Below are 21,596 nucleotides of genomic sequence, written 5' to 3'. Positions count from 1 at the left end.
AGACAGAACCTGCTGTGAATTTCATAAAAATCATGTAAATTCACAGGCACTCGATGAAAAAGAGGCAGAGAGAAAGAAAGCATGGGGGAAAGAAGAATGCAATCTATATCAGTGCTGAACGGATGTCCTTGCTGGGACACTTCAATGATTCTTGAGTGAATGTGCTTCTGCACTGGGCATCGTAGCCATGCCTCTGATTCGTGCTCCACCATTAGGAGTCTGCTGAAACACAGCATTGCCATTTTGTGCGACCGTGACCTTCCATTAAAGTCCCCATCAGGGACAACTCCTTCAAAAGCCCTCCACCCTGCTCTTCACCACTTACACCTCCACCCTGCATATATAATATTACTGACAGTAAAAACAATTGCCAGTGACCCTAATTGGAATGCACTATCTATTACACTTATTCACCGGCATTGTATAACGGATTATCTAGTGTTATATATGCTGTGAACTGCATAACGCTCCCTACTTTATCATTCTGTGGTAATGTAGTGTCCAGATAATTAGCTCATGCTTCACATAAACACCCACACACATACACACTCTCACACATGTAGGAAAACTCAGTCAGATGCCAAAAGGGGCAAGTGCAGTCATGATTATGACAGGACATTCATTCTGAGGACTGTTATTATCCTCTTGCTGTGGGACCCATCCCTCTCATCTTTGTTTGATGGACAGCCAGTCTGTGTTGGCTCTGGCCTGGCTATTGATGGGGGCTCCGTAAGTAGCCTTCCTCTTTACCATATCCAGTTGTCTCTACCCCTTTTGTCTCTGTTTCTTGGACTTGTATGGAAGGGTTTCTCTGATCTCTGTCTATTTGTCCCTGTAGTCTGTAACCAATACTTTAGAAAAGTCACCCTGAGGAAACCTGAGGAGATGGATGTGTCTTCCAATGCAGAGCCTAGGTCTGAAAAAACAGCCAAGGTGCCTATAGAGGTGCATTCAAGAGCAGCAAATGGAATTCGATAGCCTTCTTCCTGTTAGATACACAGGATGGAATATAGAACTCTTCAGGACTGCCAAGAAGCAGGTGGCATTTTACACACTCAAGAGTAACACCTGCACAAGCAGATTTGATGAGGAACATGTTTGGCCCACAATTGTTTTCTGAGACGATATGGAATCCTCAGTGCTGCTCATAATTCAGACCAGACATTACATATAACAAAATATAGCGGAGAACAGTCAAACATCAATGTGAGGATTTGTCTCACAAAACTAATGATATGCTCTTAGTTAATGACATGGTCAAAAGACACAACATCTTATCACTGCTTGAGAGCTTGTGATAATTCCCTGATACTGTTGGCAAACTTCACAGCCCATGTCCTGATTAGTTTCTTGTATGACATGGAGGAATTGTGACCTAGCAACCCAAACCAAGTTATAGCACACTCTGCTGTTAATTTGGTCTGCAGAGATTCCAGGGTCACTGAGCTGTTTCAGTTACTCTGGCAAATCTAGCCCATTGCGGGCAAACATCATTAGAGTGATTACAGTGCTCACTGTGCTTGGTAAAACCCAACTTTATTTCTGCCTTTCTCAGTTTGGGTATCACAGCACAGATGCTGACAGCATTGCATTCAGCCATGCTTTCTAGCCAGTAACTGAACTGGCATGAAGCTACATGCATGCTCACAAATACCAACAAGAAGGTTTCATTCTGAATATACTGAATGAATCGCAGCAATAGAACATGAAAGAACAACCTAAGGGCAAAGAACAACAACAACACACACACACACACACACACACACAAACACAAAACAAAAAAAAAAAACAACCAAAAAAAATCCATAAATGGAAAACCTGATTTAATCTTCTGTGGTCTAACTGTGTATTGTAATACTATTAAGATAAAATTTATAATACTGTGTATGGAGAATTATATAATAATTACAGCACCAAACTGTAAATCTAGACCCTAGTCAGAGAATTAAAATATTTAAGACTGATCTTCTTTCTAAGAGACAAACAGTGTAGCATTTGGCAGTAAAATGTTCCCCGATTTAGGTGTTTGATTCGGGTCTCACTGGAGCAGAGTGTGCTATTCAGGACTGTCACACACTGTTCTGGGTCAGAGCAGACAGACTGCATTGGACCGCACCCTCAGTACATCCCAGGACCAAGAACTGTGAATTTAACACCAGAGTTTTCCCATAGGCTGCTGCTTATAAATATCTCCCTGAATTGTACTTCTGTTTTTCAAATCATTAGTTTGTAGTATGCAATTAAGCCTTATAGCTCTCAGAAATATTACATTGAAATATTACATTGGAAACTAAAATGCCTTTGTTTCAGCATGTTTTTATGCTGCTGTGATTCAACCAAAAGGCATTTACACTATTCCAGATTAGCTCAAATCTTGTGGTGTTACAAAAAATGTGACTATTCCATGAGAATGAATCAAAGGAAATAGTGCTCTTTGTTCAGTGGGCATTAACATCAAGAGCACAAAACTTGCCTTCTGCAACTGTCCTGCCTATTTTGGTGTATGGAATCCATGCTAAATGAATTAATTACCAGTTGTTCTACAAATCTAGAAATTACAACATCTGTTGACCATTTTAGCAGCTATGATGTTCAATTTGAGTTTGTGTTTAGTTGTAGCCTTTAAGTGACTGTTTTAAAGCAACAACAAAAAAAGGTTAAATCATTGCAATACAGTCTCTAGACAATGGGCACTGCATATGGTACTACATATGAAACCAAACTACAAAAATATTAGCATTGCACATGTATTATTTCTATGTTCCTTTTATATGTGTGATTTTCAGTGGTGCTTCTTTAGCACACCATGGCAGCAAATACTACAAATACATGCTAGCCATGTTATGATCCCAGTACTGGCAACCATGCTATGATGCTATAACTATCCTATGAAATGTGAAGAAGCTCATGGTGCAGACTCTGGCAACCATGTCATGATACAGGGGCTGGCAGCCATGTTAGCTTTCCTCTTGACCATGAGGAATCTCGGGCCAGTCAAACTCTTCATCCTCATAGCTGTCACAGCTTTGAGAGGTGGTAGCACAAGCATCACTCTGAACTCTTTCTTGTGGTGATGGAGAGGTGATGCTTTTTTTGTGTGAGACTTGTAGTGCATTAGCTCAATTTGATGGAATTAATGAATTAATTAATTAATGAACTAATTAATTAATTCATTCATTCATTCATTCATTCATTCATTCATTCATTCATTCATTCATGATAAAACACAAAATTTAGACAGCTGAAAATGAAACGCAAAGTGACCTATAATCTGACTTTAGTGCAATGCTTCTGTCTGCTCGAAGCATTTCTAAGTCCCTAATTTTATTTTAAGCCATCTTTTGGGAACTGTTGACAGTCTCTCTGTAAGTAGGCCACAAGGACTGCAATAATCTAAACTGCAAAACAATACGAAGATATGTAAGCTCACAGCTGTAGGACAGGAAGCTTGGAACAGCTAATAACAATGGCTTAGTTTCTGTAACAAAGTTACTTGTAATAAACAGGTGATTAATGCGTTATTACATTTCTTTTTAAAATGTACTTTTGGCTGGATACCATGGACATTTTTATTGCCATTATAAGTAGTACCTTTCACATGGCAAAAATTTGCTTGGTTTATTATAGTTTGAGTACATTTTAGTTAAAATGTTTGTAAAAATTTCCCTAATTAGTTTACTTCATAAGAAAGTCAAATATATTGAAATTATGATTTAACTACATTCCACCCGTGTAAAGGCTCTATAGTGCTTTATGCTGATTGCACGATTGTAAATTGTTCTATGTGTGTTGGAGTGAGAGACTCATAAAGAGTTTATGTTTGTGTATATGAGACGAATGGTATTTTAAATCCTGGATGGGCATGGCTGCATTTCTGACCTATACATTAAGAGCCTTTTCAAAACAGGTCTGAAAAAATTTTAAGATGGTAATTTCCGCTCCATTAGACAGGGCAGGTGACCTCCCAGGATGGCAGCGTTCTGCAGGATCTCAGTATACTGTCTTCTTCTGGATTAGAAAAAGTACTTAAAATTCAGCAAATAAACATCTAAATGTTTAAACGTATAGTTTTATAATATAATATTCAGGTTTATAACTAAATTGAGTATTACTGTGATGTCATCAGGGAAGGAGTGACACCAGAGTACAGGAATGCATTGTCTTTATTATTCATCAAGATGCTAATAACAAAGGAAGCACTGTGGCGAGCAGACTAAATAAAGAAAAAAAAGATGAAGCATCACAGCAGAGTAGTGGTTTCACTTGGGGCGTCCTGTGCACACAAGGATTAGGAGCAATGCACTGCACCGAGCGTTAATGAGCATTAATGTGGGCTTTAAATAGAGGTGGATAGTAAAGAGGACACATGTGCGAGCAGTCAATAATCACGTGTGTGTGAGCAGGGCAGGTGCTATGTGTGTGTGAATGTATGTATGTATGGGTAAGTGAGTGAGTGACAGTGGGCATGTCCCTCAAGTGGCATGCCTGGTGCACCATGACCATTACATAATTTAATAACAATTTAATAACAGTAAGATTGCTTACAATTATTATTTAAAATAATATTTACCATTTTACCTTCTTGTATTTCATAATTATGGTTTTATGTTTTATGTTTATGTTATGTATTTTTTTTAAATATAATTTAGAAATAAAAATATAATTTCAAAACAAAATAATTTATTTAGTCATAACTATATTTTTTAATTTTTATAGGCCAAACTCTGGTTTGTGTAGTTTACTTCTCATCTATCCTCACTGCTGTACATCTGTGTTCTCACAGATATAAAGGTGGCTACATCACAGTGGTCAGAGCTGGGCCAGAGCTGCTGGACAGAAGTGTTATTTGGATATATCACTTCCTTGAGCTTGCTTTTTCTGCGAATTTGTAATAATATTTTTATACTTTCTTTTTATTATTATGACTGTTGGTATTTTATTATGTAAACCTAGCACATTAAATTTTATTTCACTGCCATGCAATTACAATAAAGTATTCTATTCTATCTATTCTATTCCTTCTCTTTCTTTAATTGTTTCTTTCTCTCTCTCACTCTGTCTCTCTCTTTGCCAGGCATATGTTTATGCATATGTTTATGTGCAACAGAATTTGCTCTTTCCAGCACAATGATTAAATATAGAGTCAGATAAATGTATTAAAGTTTTAGACGCATTGAAACTTCACCTGCACCTATTTCTGTCATTGGTTGTAGGTAAGCAGGGTAGGGGTAAGTAAACACAAAAACAAAAACCTCACTTTACCTATTTTAAACTGTAGAATTCTTAATGTGTCTATATACTTTCTTTTCACAGCAAACATTCCTGTGCTGATTTAATACTTACAGTGTTACCACTCTTTACACAGGCCAGGTAATATCAGACCTATACTGAGTGGTGCCAAAACTACATATTGCCTAAGGCTGGAGACTGGAAAGTTTAATTACAGTGCTTAATAGTATACAACACTAGTGAGTTTTTGCTTTGTCAGTAAATCTAGTGTAATACAATAGTCTATTTCATTACACAAAACCTTAAGGAAATGGTGTTTATTACATGATATATGTCACACAACCTTTATTATCAAACTATTTACAGACAATTTATTAATTGTTACAGACTCATCTCCAAAAAGTCTCTGTGGCAGTAAAACTCTGTAGAATTCTTTGTAGAAGCCTAGTGAACACTGATGCTTTTGCCACTGGCAAATTTTTTGCCATTATGACAATCACACCACAATCACACCCAACCCAAAAATGAATGAATAAATGACATAGAGCTTTACCTAAGAAAAAAAAGAGAGAGGGAGGATAGAAAGAAAGAAAAAGGCCTAGAGAATAAATTGGTTTAAAATTGCTTAAGGTGGCTGGCAAGTGTGAGAGATTGCATTACCTGACGAGCTGTTAGAGGAGGCAAAGGCAATTTCCCCTTTTCACTCCTGAAAAAGGAAGCAGCTTTAAAATGGTCAGAAACTTTATAAGTGGATGATACATCACTTCCACTTTGAGACTGGACTCACTGGTAATTATTTTACTGGTTTTCCTACCAAACCATGTTCTGTTTTTAGCTGAATTATGTTATAGAGCCAATCGTATCATCAAGATCAAGCTCGGCGAACTAGAGGAAGAATTTAGCAAGAAACTCTCACATTATTTAACTTCAATAACATAGGCATCATGCTGTTAGACTCAAACGTACTCTGCTTGACTGCAATTTACAAGCCATGAACACTGCAGAGGAAACGATATGAGCACAATCAAGAAAGACATGCATTCTATTGAAGGGAAAGTCATGAATGCTATTGTACCATTTTAGTACAGTGCCTCTTTCACACATTAATGGCAGCCATGCACTCAGAACACAGCAGTAACAGCATCAGGATTGTGGATCAAGCAGCGGACGCCACAGGGGTTCTGCCTTGGAGGCTTCTCACATTTGCCTCTCTGCTGAACATGGGATGTAAAGGTTGTTCTTTTCCTTTTCTCATCTCGGCTAATTACAAAGCCTAACAGAGAGCCCTGCCTGCACTGAATGTCATGCTACTTAGTGTCTGGATATGACGCAGATTCCCCTGTGCAGTTTTTTGCTATTTCAGGAAACCAACTTTTTTTTTTCTTCAGGAACAAGAAAACTATTCTAATCAAATAAGAACTTCTCACTGCTCACTATTGATAGCCAGTGCTCTAGCAGAAATTAAAATGTATTGGATGGCACCTTGAGGCAGAGAACATAGTGGGGAATGATCATTAAAGTTGGAGCTCTAGAGTGGCTTAGTGATCACAGCGAAATTGATAATGCATCAAGCAAAATGTTTGCTTGTTTTATACCACACAGACTGGTGCATTTTAACATGGATAACCATTTAGCTGATTAGTTAGAAAGCTGTCCCATTTGTCTTCATTTAATGTTTACTGATACATTATTTCATTTAACATTTACTAATGTAAAGGTGGTTGTTCTTGTCCAGCCAAAAACTGAGTATCATCACCATAAACACTGCACCATTGAGGCAAAAAATGCTGTTGGCAATACAGCTCGCTGAAACCAAAACTGTCATTAAAATGCCACAGCTTCTCCCACCTCTTCTGCATCCTTTAAAGTGCTTATTACCTGGCTTTCATTTCCTTGTTAAACGCTGCCTGTGCTCATTACCTTTCTTATGTCTTGATGCTTCCTTGCAATTTCTAATTGTCTTGTCTTCAGTTATCACATTTGGATTTCCTTGTTTGTATCTGGAGCAAACAGTGTTCTGCAGCCCACCTGCCATGCAGTCAATGCTAAGTGCTAGTGGATTATGTATCTATTATTATTGACACAACTGCTAGAGTATTTGACATCTGTCTGATAGACCTGTGGGCATATGGACATTTATGCTTTACTGTGTTCTTGCACCAAAGACTCAATGAAGCGTGTCATTCTAATTGAAGAATCAAATGAAATGTGTTGTATTGACTAAGCATGGGAACAATCAATCGAGACGTATTAATAATTTTGTGTTTAATATTGATTTTTTTCCAGGCTGTGTGATCCAAAAACAGGGAAAGAAAGACAGGAAGCAGGCCTCTTACCCAGCGCAGGTGTCCAGGCCATGTTGCTTCAGATGTTCTTGTGATTCAGGACAGTTTTTTTAGATGGTTGTGGCATTGCTTGTGGCTTTGTGTTTTCATTTTGTCCTTTCTTGCAGATCTTCCCTCAGGTGGTGTGTGTTTGCCTCTTTTGCCACATCACCTGGGGGTTGTTATGTTTTTATTTTATGCTCTTAATAAGCACTTATTGTTTTGTGACCGTTTGCTGGTCATTGTTACGTTGCTTTTCTTTTGTTGTCATTGATGTGGTTTTATGTTCGGGTTCATTTTCTTTATCTAAAGACTCATTAATTAAGGCCACTAATTAATAAATAACTCAGATATCACCTAATATGCATTATTATTATTATTATTATTATTATTACTATCATTAATATTATTATTAAATTACTTGAATCATGCCAATAGAGTTTTAGCATCAAGGTAGCACTATTTGAGATTAATTAAACAACAGGAAAAAAACAAACCAACAGCCAGCTAGAGGCTTAATGAGACCTTGGCCAGATGTGAGAAAGTAGCCTCTGCATCGAATTGATTTCAATACTAATTAAAGTAGCACTGGTGAAAAACAGTTCTCTCTCTCTCTCTCTCTCTCTCTCTCTCTCTCTCTCACCCTCTCTCTCTGTCTCTCTCACACACACACACACACACACACACACACACACACACACACACACACACGTACATCTCTGCTTTTGACCTGAATTGCAGCTAGCTGTTAGTTCTGGCCAAAATAAAGTCCAACACTGCACAGTTTGCTAATTTCCACCATCTTAGCACAAATGTTCTGCCTTTGTTCATGTTTAACTCACACCATAGTGACTGCTGTGATTTATGTTTTAAATGACCAGTCATAATAGCCCATGAGTAATACTGAATGCACAAGCTCCTGTTTTTTTTAAGTTGCTTATGTTCACATGAAGCTTTGAACAGACTTATCAAAGCAAAGAAAATGTCTGAATCACTAGGTTCAAAGTCACAGTTTTTATTAAAAGGAAATGAAAAGTAGTCTTTATTGAATTTCTCTGGAGAGTATAGGTAGTGAGTCAGTGCCTCTGGGCATTAGCAAGGCGTCTGGCTTGGTTGGGCATCTGTGCATCTGCTAGGAAGAATGCAATTGATATGTCAATAATTTGGCAAAAGCCCTGGGCCATTATTGTCTCAAGGCTGTGAACAGTTCACGAAGAGACTATTTGTGTCTAACTTGTATTTATTCCTGCATGGTGCTCTGCTTTAGAAAAAACAAAAAACAAATGAAGAATGGAAAAATAAACTGAACATGAACAGTGAAACAAATACCACAGGGTCAAGGTATTCTTTTTTTTAATCATCAACAGACCAGATGTGTAGATTCCTAAGTAGCAGACCCAGTACCATGTTAATAATAATAATAATAATAATAATAATAATAATAATAATAATAATAATAATAATAATAATAATGTTATTACATTCCCTATTATAATTACAATACTCCACTGGCATGTTGAGATTTCAGAATACTTTGAAAGGTTTTAAATGTGCTATTACAGTGAGAGAGGAAGATAGCAAGAGATAAAGAAAAAGAAAGAGGGACAGAGATTGAGAAAACTTAAAAGAGTGAGAAACTAATGATGCTTAGGGCAGAGATGGGCAGAGCACAAGGCTGTGCAATATCAGCTGAGCTGGTGCTTTAGTTGCAGATAGCTTTTTGAGATCTGAGTGATGAAACCACCTCGCAATAGCTATTCAGAACAAGGTGCTTTTTTGTCTTTTAAGACCCATGACAAGATAGCAATGTCTTAACGTAAGATATAAAATATCACTGCCATTAACACCACTGACAAACTTGACAGTGGCTGACATCTACAGAGCAAATAGCTCCGTAATTAATATGCACCACAGGGTGCACTTGCCCGGGCAGTCACATAGCTTTTAGTGGTCTTTACAAGCTTAGTTATAGCTCTTGTAAATATTCAATACCTGTATTATCCCCATCAAGACTGAGACTTCGAATTCTCTGGCATTTTATTGGAATTCAAAGACATACATTTTTGAGACAACAGAGTTGCCTTGGAAACAAAGTTCTGAATCTTTCTGTCTCTGTCTCTCTTTTTTTCTACGACTGGAGTTGTAAGGAGATCAATAGCGAGATTTCTTGGGGGTGGGCGCAGGAAGTGCTCCAGCTCTCTGCCCCCTCTGAGTGCCCTAGTTAGCTCTGTATTCTCACTCCAGTGTTCCACACTCAGTGCCAAAGTGGGTGGATGTTAACACGCAAATGAAACTGATTATCCGTTAGTCATATTGACAAAATGTGCCGTTTACAAACCCAGTGCCAGTGCAATCCCAAATGTCAATGCTTGTATACTTTTATTATACTTACATTTGTGGAAGCAGATTTGCTTTTCTGTGGTAATTGGGCTAAATTGAACTTAGCATGCAACGGTATGTGTTAATTGGAATACTCCAGCTGACAGAGAAAAACAATACATGGCTCAGTTACTTTCTCAATAAATCAGTGATGCAAGGTATTAAAATGTCAAATGGAAAGGTGTAGCACCTCCATTTTAAAGAGGGATGGCTCTTTCCCATTATATTGCCAGTGCTCTTTTAAGGCATAGCCAAGTGCTAAAAAACATTTGTTCCTCTATAGAAACCGCATCACTGCTATGTGATTGCAGGACATCTAGTGAAACTGTAGCCTTTATTTTTAAGTAACTTCCAGTTCTTCTAACATTCCTGGCATTCCTCATAGTTCTCATAGTTCAGCGATGCACAGACAGCCATGTGAGGAAAGAGCAAGACAGAAGTGACACTGAATAATGAAACTCAGTGAGCATTAAGACCTGATGTCTTTATTGTCACTTTCTCTCCCACTGTTAAAATTAAAGAGCAAGAACAGTATATCTGTGGTAAGCATGCTCTAGATTTATAATCTGTGAATTTCTCTCTAATATGATAATACAGTCTACAGTAGTTACTCTTGGCAGACACAAGTTTCCTTACATCAGATAACTTCAAGGACACAGCGGGTAGTCCATGTGTTTCAAGCAGGCTGATCTGAGAATGACGGAGAAAGATTGATGATGCCTGGAAAAAATGCATCGCAGTAGATTTGTGAGGCTAGACAATGTGTGTTTGTTTTGTTCATTTATGTATTTATTTGTGTGTAACATTACTAAAATGTCTTGGGGCAATTACTGTACATAATATGGTTTTGATAATAAATACAATTATTTTCATATTATGAAGACAGAAAAAGAGAAAATAAAACTAGGTTTTGTAATCACAATATGATGCCTAGTTAACCTGGAATACCCACGGTTGACAAGATCAAATTTGCCAAAAATTGCCAAAGGAAAAACAAAAAGTCAGGGAAACAGGAAATTTGGTACCCATGATCTCTTTAAGGAAGGACACATATTCACTTCTGATCTGTGTTGTAATGTCATAAGAAGTGACAGTTCTTTCTTATCATTTACATTTTGTTGTTGTAGTTGCTACGGAAGTATTTAGCTGAATCACTATAGCAACAGTTCCACCAAATATGCTTGAACAACCTGACAGGCCATTGCAGCTTTGGAACACATTTAGTTTCTTTTATAGCCATGCATTTAAGGCGTTTTTCTAAACAAGTTGATAGCCATTATCACAATATGTCTCAGTGACTTACTCTACACTTAAACAATGGCAGTTGCACAAGTCTCTTGCCAGCAGCAAGCACATCAATTCTACAAATGAATTCAAGCTCCACCCAAGCAAATGTCTGAAAAACCACAGTATAATATAGCACAATCAGAGCTGCAGAACAGGCCCATCAGCAAGGGAAGCAGGATGACCCATTAACTACATGTCACTGTCCAAAAACTCAGCACCAGGAATCACAGTGTGTGAGTCATCAGGTCGTAGCAAGTTATGGCCCCTAATGGACACCACTAAGCTAAGCACAGCCTGGGAACAGCTCCCCCCCGCCCCCAGGATGGCTAACGTGAGAATGCAAAAGATCTGATATAGCAGATATTCAACTTGATATTGCATTGAGGATCTTAATTATCAGACCCCAAAGTTTCATTCTTCTGTCTCCCTTTGCCACCTTGCTGTCAACCGCCAACTTACACTCCTAGAGGAGAGAAATCAATATGGTGAATGGAGATCAGACAGAGAGAGCATTACCCTCAACACATAAGACCCATCAAATAACATCACAGTCTGGCAAAGCTGCAGCCTAGGCCATTTGAGATGTTTTATATCCCGTTTGGTTTACAGCCACAATCTTTTGCACAATTAAACAGCTGAAATTGGCCAAGAACATAAAGACTCATTACTTTCAAATCCTGTAGAATGTGATAAGCGTCACTCTGCAGAGGCCTTCATGCAGTTACACTTAAAGACATGCATGCCAGGCTAAAGCACACTCTTTCCTTAGCAACGTTGCTTTCTCAAAGCACTGGAGAGGCTTTGGGCAGGAATAAACATTTAGCTTTGTGTGTAGCCTTTTCATGTTTGTAAACAAAGCAGTTGGGCATGCCCAGTTCTGTCACACCTTTCGGTACAGTAAGTTAAAATCTTCAGGGCTAACCAATAGCAGCTCAACTTACTCTTAAAGACCAAAGTACTTTATTGGAGTTAATCAAAAATAATAAAAGAACACAACCTTAGCAATTTATACCAGTATATGTAATACAAAAAAAAAAAAAAAATCAGAAGATGAGGGCAACTGCACACTGACCTAAAACCTTCAATTAAGTACTTGCTATTATTACTAGTGAATATAGGAGTATGGAGTATATTTGAGGTTTTCACATTGTGTGAAAGATAATCTTCTCAGAAATGGTGCTTAAACATGACTTTCTCAGAATTTGAATTTCAGTGGAAGCAAATGAGGTTCTTTTATGGTCCACAATAAAAGGATCCATACAAAAGCTTGTAAAGAGATTCTAATTAATTCAAAGACATGTGTTGCAGCAAATTATGCAGTTCCCAATCTGTTCTTTTTTATTGCTCTCATATTAACTTTGAGATTTTGCACTGAAACAAGTGCTCCTCAAAATAATTGATAAAAGTTCTGTCACAGTTCTACCAATTATATACAATTAGATTACTCAAAATAAAACAAAAAAAAAAATATTTGTTATCTCTAAAGAAAACTAATTCATGACAAAATGACAAAACAAACATGATTCTTACCACAATGTTATCTAAATAAGAACTCAGAATACATTTTCAATTCTTTCATGAAATTTAAAGTCTATAGTCTTGTTCTGGTGAATATATTTGTTTTACATTTTTGTGTGGTGTGTTTGCAGGACCAGGAAGCTGATAAGCCATGGAGAGGTTCATTTTGTGCTTTATGCTGATGGGGGTTCTGGTGCATGGGCAGCACTGCCCAGGCCGCTGCATCTGCCAGACAATCTCCCCGACCCTGACCCTGCTTTGTGCCAAGACCGGCCTGCTGTTCGTGCCTCCGACTATTGACCGCAAGACTGTAGAGTTGAGGCTCACGGACAACTTCATCACATCTGTCCGCAAGAAAGACTTCCTCAACATGACCAGCCTTGTGCACTTGACGCTCTCTCGGAACACCATCAGCCAGATCGCTCCACATGCCTTCGTTGGGCTCAAAGCTCTGAGGGCGCTGCACATGGATGGTAACCGGCTGACGGAAGTAAGAAACGACCAGTTGAAAGGCCTGGTCAATCTGCGGCACCTCATCTTGGGTAACAACCAGATCCACCACATTGATCCTTCAGCTTTTGAGGAGTTTGTGTCCACCATTGAGGACCTAGACTTGTCCTACAACAACCTGAGGACATTGCCTTGGGAGGCCATTGCCAAGATGACCAACATAAACACATTGACACTGGACCACAACCTTATTGACCACGTAGGAGCTGGAACATTCACGCTGCTCACCAAACTAGTTCGCCTGGACATGACATCGAACCGCCTGCAGAAGCTACCACCCGACAGCCTCTTCCAGCATGCTCAGGTGCTCTCCGACCCCAAGGGCTCTTCCAGCTCATCAAGGCTGACTGTGAGCTTCGGCGGGAACCCTCTTCACTGCAACTGCGAGCTGCTGTGGTTGAGAAGGCTGACAAGAGAGGACGACCTGGAGACCTGTGCCTCACCTGAGCACCTGATGGACAAATACTTCTGGTCCATTCAGGAGGAGGAATTTATCTGTGAGCCACCACTCATTATCAAGCACCACTCCACAAAGCCCTATGTGATGGAGGGGCAGGGAGTCACACTCAAATGTAAGGCTATGGGCGATCCGGATCCCACCATCCACTGGCGCTCACCTGATGGCAAGCTGGTGCACAACAACACCCGTACTGTCCTGTATGATAATGGAACACTGGACATCCTCATCACCACTCTGAAAGACAGTGGTGCCTTCAACTGCGTTGCCTCCAATGCAGCAGGCATTGCCACAGCAGCTGTAGAGGTTAACATGATCCCGCTGCCACTGTTCGTCAATAATACTGGTCACATGAGGGAGGCGGACCCAGGCCTCTCTGACATCACCACCTCCACCAAATCTGGGAACAATGACACCAAGCTGCAGGACAAGAGAGTGATGGTGGATGAGCTGACCTCCAACTCAGCCATGATTCACTGGCCTTCTGAGAGACACATCCCAGGGATTAGGATGTACCAAATCCAGTATAACAGCACCCTCGATGACACACTCGTCTACAGGTAAAGAACAATACACCCTTTTTGTATTTCCTAATAAGGAAGCATCAAATAGTACATATACATACACATAAATCTGGCTAACAATACTCTATATTTCATATATTTATGTTTTTATTTTGTTTTTTAATTTTTATCGCCAATTTTTCCTCCCTAATTTCAAGTCCCATCCATCAGGTAATTCTCCCTTGTCACACACGATACCTGCCATCCAGAAAGTATGAGGCATATGCAGCCAATCAGGACAGTTTTTCAAGCTATGGCTCTGGGAACATCAGGGAGCAGTCTAAAATGCTCAGAGGAATTACACTCACCACCCTTTTCTGATTTATCAACTCAGAGACAATGGTGGTGGGCCAGGGTCACTGTAATTCACAGGGTTGAGCATGCCTGCCACCCCTCCCAAAGTGTATGTCCAACATGATCTCTCTGGGTCCCAGCACAGATGGTGGTGGCATCATGAGGGATTGAACCCACAATCTCACAATGATAGACTAAACACCTCGCTGTTGCACCACTTAGGAGCCAGGCATTTTTATCACTTGTGACCTTTTTTTAAATTTATTTATTTATTTGCTTTTTATGTAAAGTTTACTTTTTTATTTGAACAGTTAAGCCTAGGTGTGCGGTATGTCATACTAGGTACTAGCCTAGGTATGCAGTATGTAATTGCTGATGTAAGCAATTTACTTAAAGAACACTAGCTGAAGCTATAACTGATAGCACTGAAATAGTGGCTCTTAGACAGTAAAAATGTGTGTAACTGATGTGGTCTGTGTAATTAGAATCTAAAAATTTAAATTCTATCAATTAAGCCCCTGCAATGAAAAAGCATATATGTCCATTTACTGTTTTTCTACATTCTACAAAAACAATTATATAAAGTATTATTGCAAGTTTTATTTTTAAATGCCCACATGAATAAAGTCTAAAGAAATTTAGAATTTTAATGTAGTTTTAATATAAAAGTGGTACAAAAAACTAAAACTAAAAACTAAAATAACTGACAACACTGAAATGGCTGATATATGTTTGTTTATTTTTGTTGTTGTTGCAAGGGCTCAATTATTATGTGTATCTGCTCTCACCACATAGAGGACAGGTGAAGTGCTAAGCATGTTTTCTTTGGTGGGAGGAACTTTAGAGGAAGTTTTGAATCAAAGGTGTGGGATTGAAGGGAGGGGTGGACTCCTTGTAACCAATGTTTCATCAATTACAGCAGTTTTACATGCCAGAGGTATGAAATTTAAAATGTAAGGGAGCAATATAGATTATAGCAGGATGGCACAGATTTAGGCCTTGATTTATAGGAGCTCTAAAGAAGCATACTACATGATTCAGCAAAATTCATTTCTTGTACCACCCTCATAGGAACACAGCATTCCTGCCACAGCAAACACTGAATAATGCAGTGCAGCAGCTGCATTCCTTGTCCAATCATAGAGGAGTAACTGACAATTATTGCCTCTTCGACAGCTTCTGCATCTTGCTAATCCACATTGCCTTGGCATAATTTCAGATAATATGAATCTAGTAAAAGTTGCCCAGCTGCTAATCACAAAATCCTTTGGCTTGAAAGCTTCTTGGAAAAACTAGATGAAACTTAGATCAGATATTAGGTGATCATTAAAGCTTAGCAAGGCTTAGAATTATGAGTAAATTCCTTCTGTCCACATGCTGAGGCTTGATTGTATGATTGTATGATTGTATGGCATGGTGTTTGAAGGACTAACATCAAAGGGGTTCTAAGATATGAAAACAACAAGCAGAGTCGTTTGTGGTGTATTGGAACAATTTACTCACTAAATGGGTTTGAGGAGCAAAAGCATCATATGATATGGCATCTGTAAAAAAATTACTAAATAAAATAATTGTAGTGATTACTTCATGCTGCTTATAAACCAGTCAAAACTGATCTTTGGAAAGGCGAAAATAAAAAAAATCTGATAAAATGCTGAAAAATCTCTGGTTGTGGAGAATGGAATTTACAATGCAGGACTTGAACAGAAGGAATCTAGTGCTCTCATGGAATGATGCCCTGCAGGTTTATTAGATGATAACAGGTTTGCATTGGTGAATGTAAAACAGCAATAAAGATGTGTATGTCATTCATGAAAAAGACCGGTCTGAATTAATGCGATGATTAATGTGATGATGTTCTTTTAGGCCAGGCATACAGTACAATGCTAAGACAAATGTCAAGCATCTATATTTAAAATAGATTGAGTGAACATCGAGTGCAAAAAACTATCTCAGCTTGGTTCAAATAGGCAAATAACTCTTGAAATTCTAGAAAAAGAAGCTATGTTTGCCCTATGACATCAGGGAAACAGAAGCTATGATTATCTGATGACATCTGAGAATTTATACAAATGAAGTTGAGCATAAAGTCTGATGAACTGATGTTTAGAAACCTATACTGTGATTGATAAACTTTGCTGCTCATCCTCTCTGTCATGTAATGCACCTTACATCCTTGACTGCTCACGGATTATTCACAGTGTGTAATAATTAGGTCCCAAAATGGATTGATTCATCGTAATAGCAACATATGGGCTGGAAGCAGCCTCTGTACAGGCAGATGCACTCTAAACATCTATGCATACAACAAAAAAAAAAAAACACAAAGATGCTAATCACAGACTTTTCATGAAATGCATCATCTGTACTGGGATCCTTTCTTTGAGGAGTTCCAGGTGCAGCTTCCCAAATTCCCAGGGAAAGGCATAAATGGGGGAAGGCATCCTAGACATCCATGTAATGGTGCGCTTTGATCACAAGAATCTCAATATGGTCTGTGTTGTTGAATTCTCTGATAATGTGTTAACATGGAAAAATATGTTTATTCATTGTTTTATGTAGGGGAACATTAATATGACAGAAGCTGATCCGAGGTAAGATGAGTAGTTATATTGGCTTATAAAAGGAAATGGATTATACATGTACTTAAATTGTTTGTGGGCACACAGAAGATGTTCGCTGTGATGTCTTTAAGCTTAACACGGCCAATAAAATGTCCAATGTTAAAGTACTGCCTGCAGTTGGGCCAGTGAAACTTTGAAAATGTTCAAAACAGCAGCTCAAAACTATCTCTGTACGTTTAAATATAATTTTGTTCACATATTTCAAAAAGATGCACTTCTATCTACAGTAGTAAGAAATGTTGCCTCTCTATTGAAGAATGAAAGGAGAATCCCTGATGGAAGCTTTTGCAGCAGCTAAAACACCTGCACAGCCAATAACATTCAACACAGCCTCTCTCAAAGCCACCATTAAGGAATGCATGTGGAAGCGTGATGAGAGCTATGTGGAGGAAATATACTTACTAAATGAAATACATGTAAAATACAAATATAATTACTAAATGAAGACTTACTGCAATGCCAACTGTTAAAAACAAAACTGTTGGTGCATGTGACACACTTTGTCAAGCTGTTAAACACAAATAAATACAAATTACTGTGGCTTAAATACAAGCAATGTTTGGCAGTTTTTTCACACTCATTTACAGAAAAAGAAAAAAAAAAACACTCCAAAATGATGAATAATGGTATTAAGTATGTTAATCTCTGGTGAAGGTTTTCTGAAGTGTTTTCTTACATTAACAAGGGAACTCATTCCTTGGCCCTTGAAGCCTTAAAATTAGGCCTCTGTGTTTCAGTTCCATTTTAGGAGGTGTACCTGACCTCTGATCATATAGGAAGAGCCCTCAAACTGGCACTGGTTATTTTTCAGCATGACCATTTGACTTCTACTGTGCAGATTCATACATCATCAGCTGCAGAGAATGACAACTTCCTGTCCGATGTTGTCCAATCAGAAGTATAGAAATATCGCTCACTACAATCAGAGCAGGGAGACTTGGAGAGAGAGAGCGCGTGAGAGAAAAAGAGAGAGTGAGAGAGATGGACACAAGAGGGAGACAGGGGCAGTCTTGCTAGGAGAGCACAATATAAATGTACATGTTTTATGTTCATATAGTGCCAGTTTTATTATTCCAAAGCTTTTTGCAGTCCTACAAAAGTCCAGCAATTGCTGCAGCACTCCCCCACTTGGGGGCTTAAAAGGATGAAACCAACATATGTATCATGATTACAAACAGACTGGCACTCTTTGTATGATATAAAAGCTATTACAAAAAGAAAAAACAAAAACAAAAAACTCTCAGTGAGATTCTAGAATGAGGAAAAGCCCTGTGAGAGAGAATAAGAGCTCACCAGCCACGTGCACACAGAGCTACCTCAGAACATCAGGCACGTCCATTAGAAGGATTAGAAGATTTAGCTTGGGGTCTAAACAAAAACCCTGTCTGTTAGCTCGCATGCTCTCTTTCTCAGCGTTTGATTTTCCTCTTCTCCTGAGCCTTTTTCACAAGTAGTTGCACCCTTAAATGTTCTGACTGTTTTCCGCTACTGAGCCATGTGTGAGCAGCTGAAATGCTGTGGGAGTTCATCCAATAGATTGCTGGGACTAGACCTAGTGAAATTCCCCACAGTGCTGTGCATAGCCTCAGATACAAACAAAATGCACAATGTACAAGACAAGATTTTTATAATGCATTTGCCCTGTGTTATATTTCTTTCTCCATCCATTTTTTCTTTCTCTCTCTCTCTGTCTCTCTCTCTCTGTATATATATATATATATATATATATATATATATATATATATATATATATATATATATATATATATATATATATATAATAGTGTCAGCTGTCTGCACATGTTGTAAAATAAGAATACATGGATCAGAACTATTGTTGATTTGTTAACAATGTTATCACTTTACAACACCATTCTAAACAAAGTGTACTCTGCCACATACAATGTCATATCACAACAATGTTGGCTTTACTCCACTTTTTCACTCTTTTTTCTACAGGATGATCCCCTCTGACAGTAAGAGCTTCCGTATCAATGACCTGGCGGCTGGGCGGGACTACGAGCTATGCGTGCTCGCGGTGTATGATGATGGCATCACGTCCCTGACAGCAACACGTGTTGTTGGCTGCGTGCACTTCCGTACGGCACCCGAGGCTGGCCAGTGCCGTTTCGTGCACAGCCAGTTCCTGGGTGGCACCATGATCATTATCCTGGGTGGTGTCATCGTGGCTTCTGTGCTGGTCTTCATCGTCATCCTCATGATCCGCTACAAGGCGTATGGTGGCAGTGACGGCAGCAAGGCCAAGGCCACCGATGTGGCGACACCTCCACTGCCAGGCGGGAGCCAGAGCCGGTCAGGAGCTGCCGATTCCAAGCAGCAAGCCCCACCTGGGGAGGAGAGTGCATGCTGGAGGGAGTCCTCACCCAGGATGGACTGCCAGGCACTCGTGCTGCTCAGCCTGGAGAATGAGACTCGGGAGGAGCCAAAAGCACATCTCCCATCACCATCGCCCACCCCTGGCTCCGAGGCTCTCATGGCCACACCTGCCCCTGCAGTGTCCAGGCGGGCAAGCTTGGGTGGCCCACCCTCAGAGGACACCCAAACGGACAGCAGCCCAACGGGCTCCACAATGTCCCTGTGCCTGATAGGCCCATCAGCCGGTGATGGTCCCTCGCGCTCCAGGGACAGCAAGGGAGCACTGGTGGGTATGGGCCTGCTGCCTGGCGAGCTAGCCAGAGCAAGGCATCGCTTTTCCTTTGATGGGGACTACGCGCTATTTCAGAGCCACAGTTACCCACGCCGGGCACGGACCCGGCGACACAAGTCCACAACGCAGCTCAACGCAGACGTCTCACCGCCCACCAGCCGGAGGGGCACATTCAGCAGCACGGAGTGGATGCTGGAAAGCACAGTGTGAAGGAGGCACACATGCACATACACAACTGACTACAAACTATAATGCTCCTATTTACACACACGTGCACACAGACTCATATGCACAACAAACTGAACACACTCACATACTCCTACATAAACACGAAATACTCGTAGAGTTACACACTCACACACACACAGAGATACGCATGCACAAACTTTCCTCATGTGTGTCTTTGTCCAGATTACATTAGTGTTCAGTGTTTTGTTTGAGAGCACAGTGTGGCTCCATCCTGCCTCCTCCTGATGTCCAAGAAACAGAGTGAGAGAAAGAATGCTACAAAGCTTCAAAGGGAAGGAATGAAAGAGAAAGAGAGATAGAGAGAGGCAGTTGCTATGTCCCTTCTGATAATGCAGCGGTGCCTTATTCCTGAACATGTACCAATGGAGGATGCTGCTACATGTGACACACACACACACACACACAAAATAAACAAACAAAAAACACCACCATCACACTGACCTAATCATATCATTCCAATAGATTCAACCATATGCACACACACACACACTCACATACACACACACCACTGTCTCCCCACCTCGGGTTGTCCTCATGACTACGTGGGAATACGTCATTATTATTTTTTTGTCGTGTTTTGTTATTTTTATATGTGATGCCAAGGTGAGAGGCCGATGGATATCTCTCTATTTGCAGTTTCCTTTTCATAAAATTTGATGACAATGAAGATGATAAATGTCCTAGCGAGAGCCTGGGTGATATCTTACTATGTGTCAGCTAATTTAAAGACTTTTGCACAGAAGACACGAAATAATATGGACAAGTATCACACCAGTTTATACAACATAAAAAGACATCTGAATAGAGCTATACACATACCGATTGCTTTAGTTAGAATGAGCATCTGAGCCTGGTAAATTCTGTGGACTCCTTTAGGCAAAATTGACTATAAATATCATAAAATGTGTCATTCTTCAAGTGACTGTATGATAGTAATCGGTATTGTATCTGGCTGGTCTAGATAAAAAAAAAAAAAGACAACTGCAAGAACAGAAACAAAATCTACATATATAAATATATTACAATCTATCACTGTATGTGTTCTAAATATGTAAGTCATAGGTCACATGACTTTTTACAAAGCATTCTGGGTGATGGCCACACATTTTTACATTAAAAATTTGGGTCATCACATCTCCCCTTAATTTAGTATATTAAAGTTTTGACCACTTACCCCTGATGAAAGGGGATTAAAGATTTTTTCTTTGTGTGGGTTGGCTGTATGAAGTTTTGTGTGTATCATTTTTTTCTAATGTTTGTTTAAGGGTCTCCCTTTTATTCTTTATAGTGGTATAAACACTACATTTTTCACTCTGAGTTTATGGGAACTGTCATCCTATACACTGGTGTGAAAAAGTGTTTGCCCCCTTTCTTATATCTTATTTTTTTGCATGTTTGTCACACTTAAATGTTTCAGATCATCAAACAAATTTAAATATTAGGCAAAGATAATACAACACAAAATGCAGTTTTTAAATGAAGGTTTTTATTATT

The 21,596-nt window shown here is 39.3% G+C and overlaps 1 protein-coding gene across 2 annotated transcripts in view; it reads left to right on the top strand.

The window, feature by feature from the left end:
• The window catches only part of lrfn1 (leucine rich repeat and fibronectin type III domain containing 1), a 112,483-nt gene extending 91,158 nt beyond the window's left edge, over positions 1 to 21,325 (top strand). For both annotated transcript variants that reach the window (XM_027014882.2, XM_027014883.2), the window contains exons 3-4: positions 12,869 to 14,264; positions 19,145 to 21,325. In XM_027014882.2, the coding sequence (XP_026870683.2) occupies positions 12,889 to 14,264; positions 19,145 to 20,063 (2,295 nt within the window). In that variant the 5' untranslated portion in view covers positions 12,869 to 12,888 and the 3' untranslated portion in view covers positions 20,064 to 21,325. The remainder of the gene's footprint in view (positions 1 to 12,868; positions 14,265 to 19,144) is intronic.
• Positions 21,326 to 21,596: the final 271 nt, after the last annotated feature.

The sequence above is a fragment of the Electrophorus electricus genome, chromosome 15 (assembly GCF_013358815.1).
Source record: "Electrophorus electricus isolate fEleEle1 chromosome 15, fEleEle1.pri, whole genome shotgun sequence".
Classification (NCBI taxonomy): domain Eukaryota; kingdom Metazoa; phylum Chordata; class Actinopteri; order Gymnotiformes; family Gymnotidae; genus Electrophorus; species Electrophorus electricus.
This window is presented reverse-complemented; position numbering and strand designations above follow the sequence as displayed.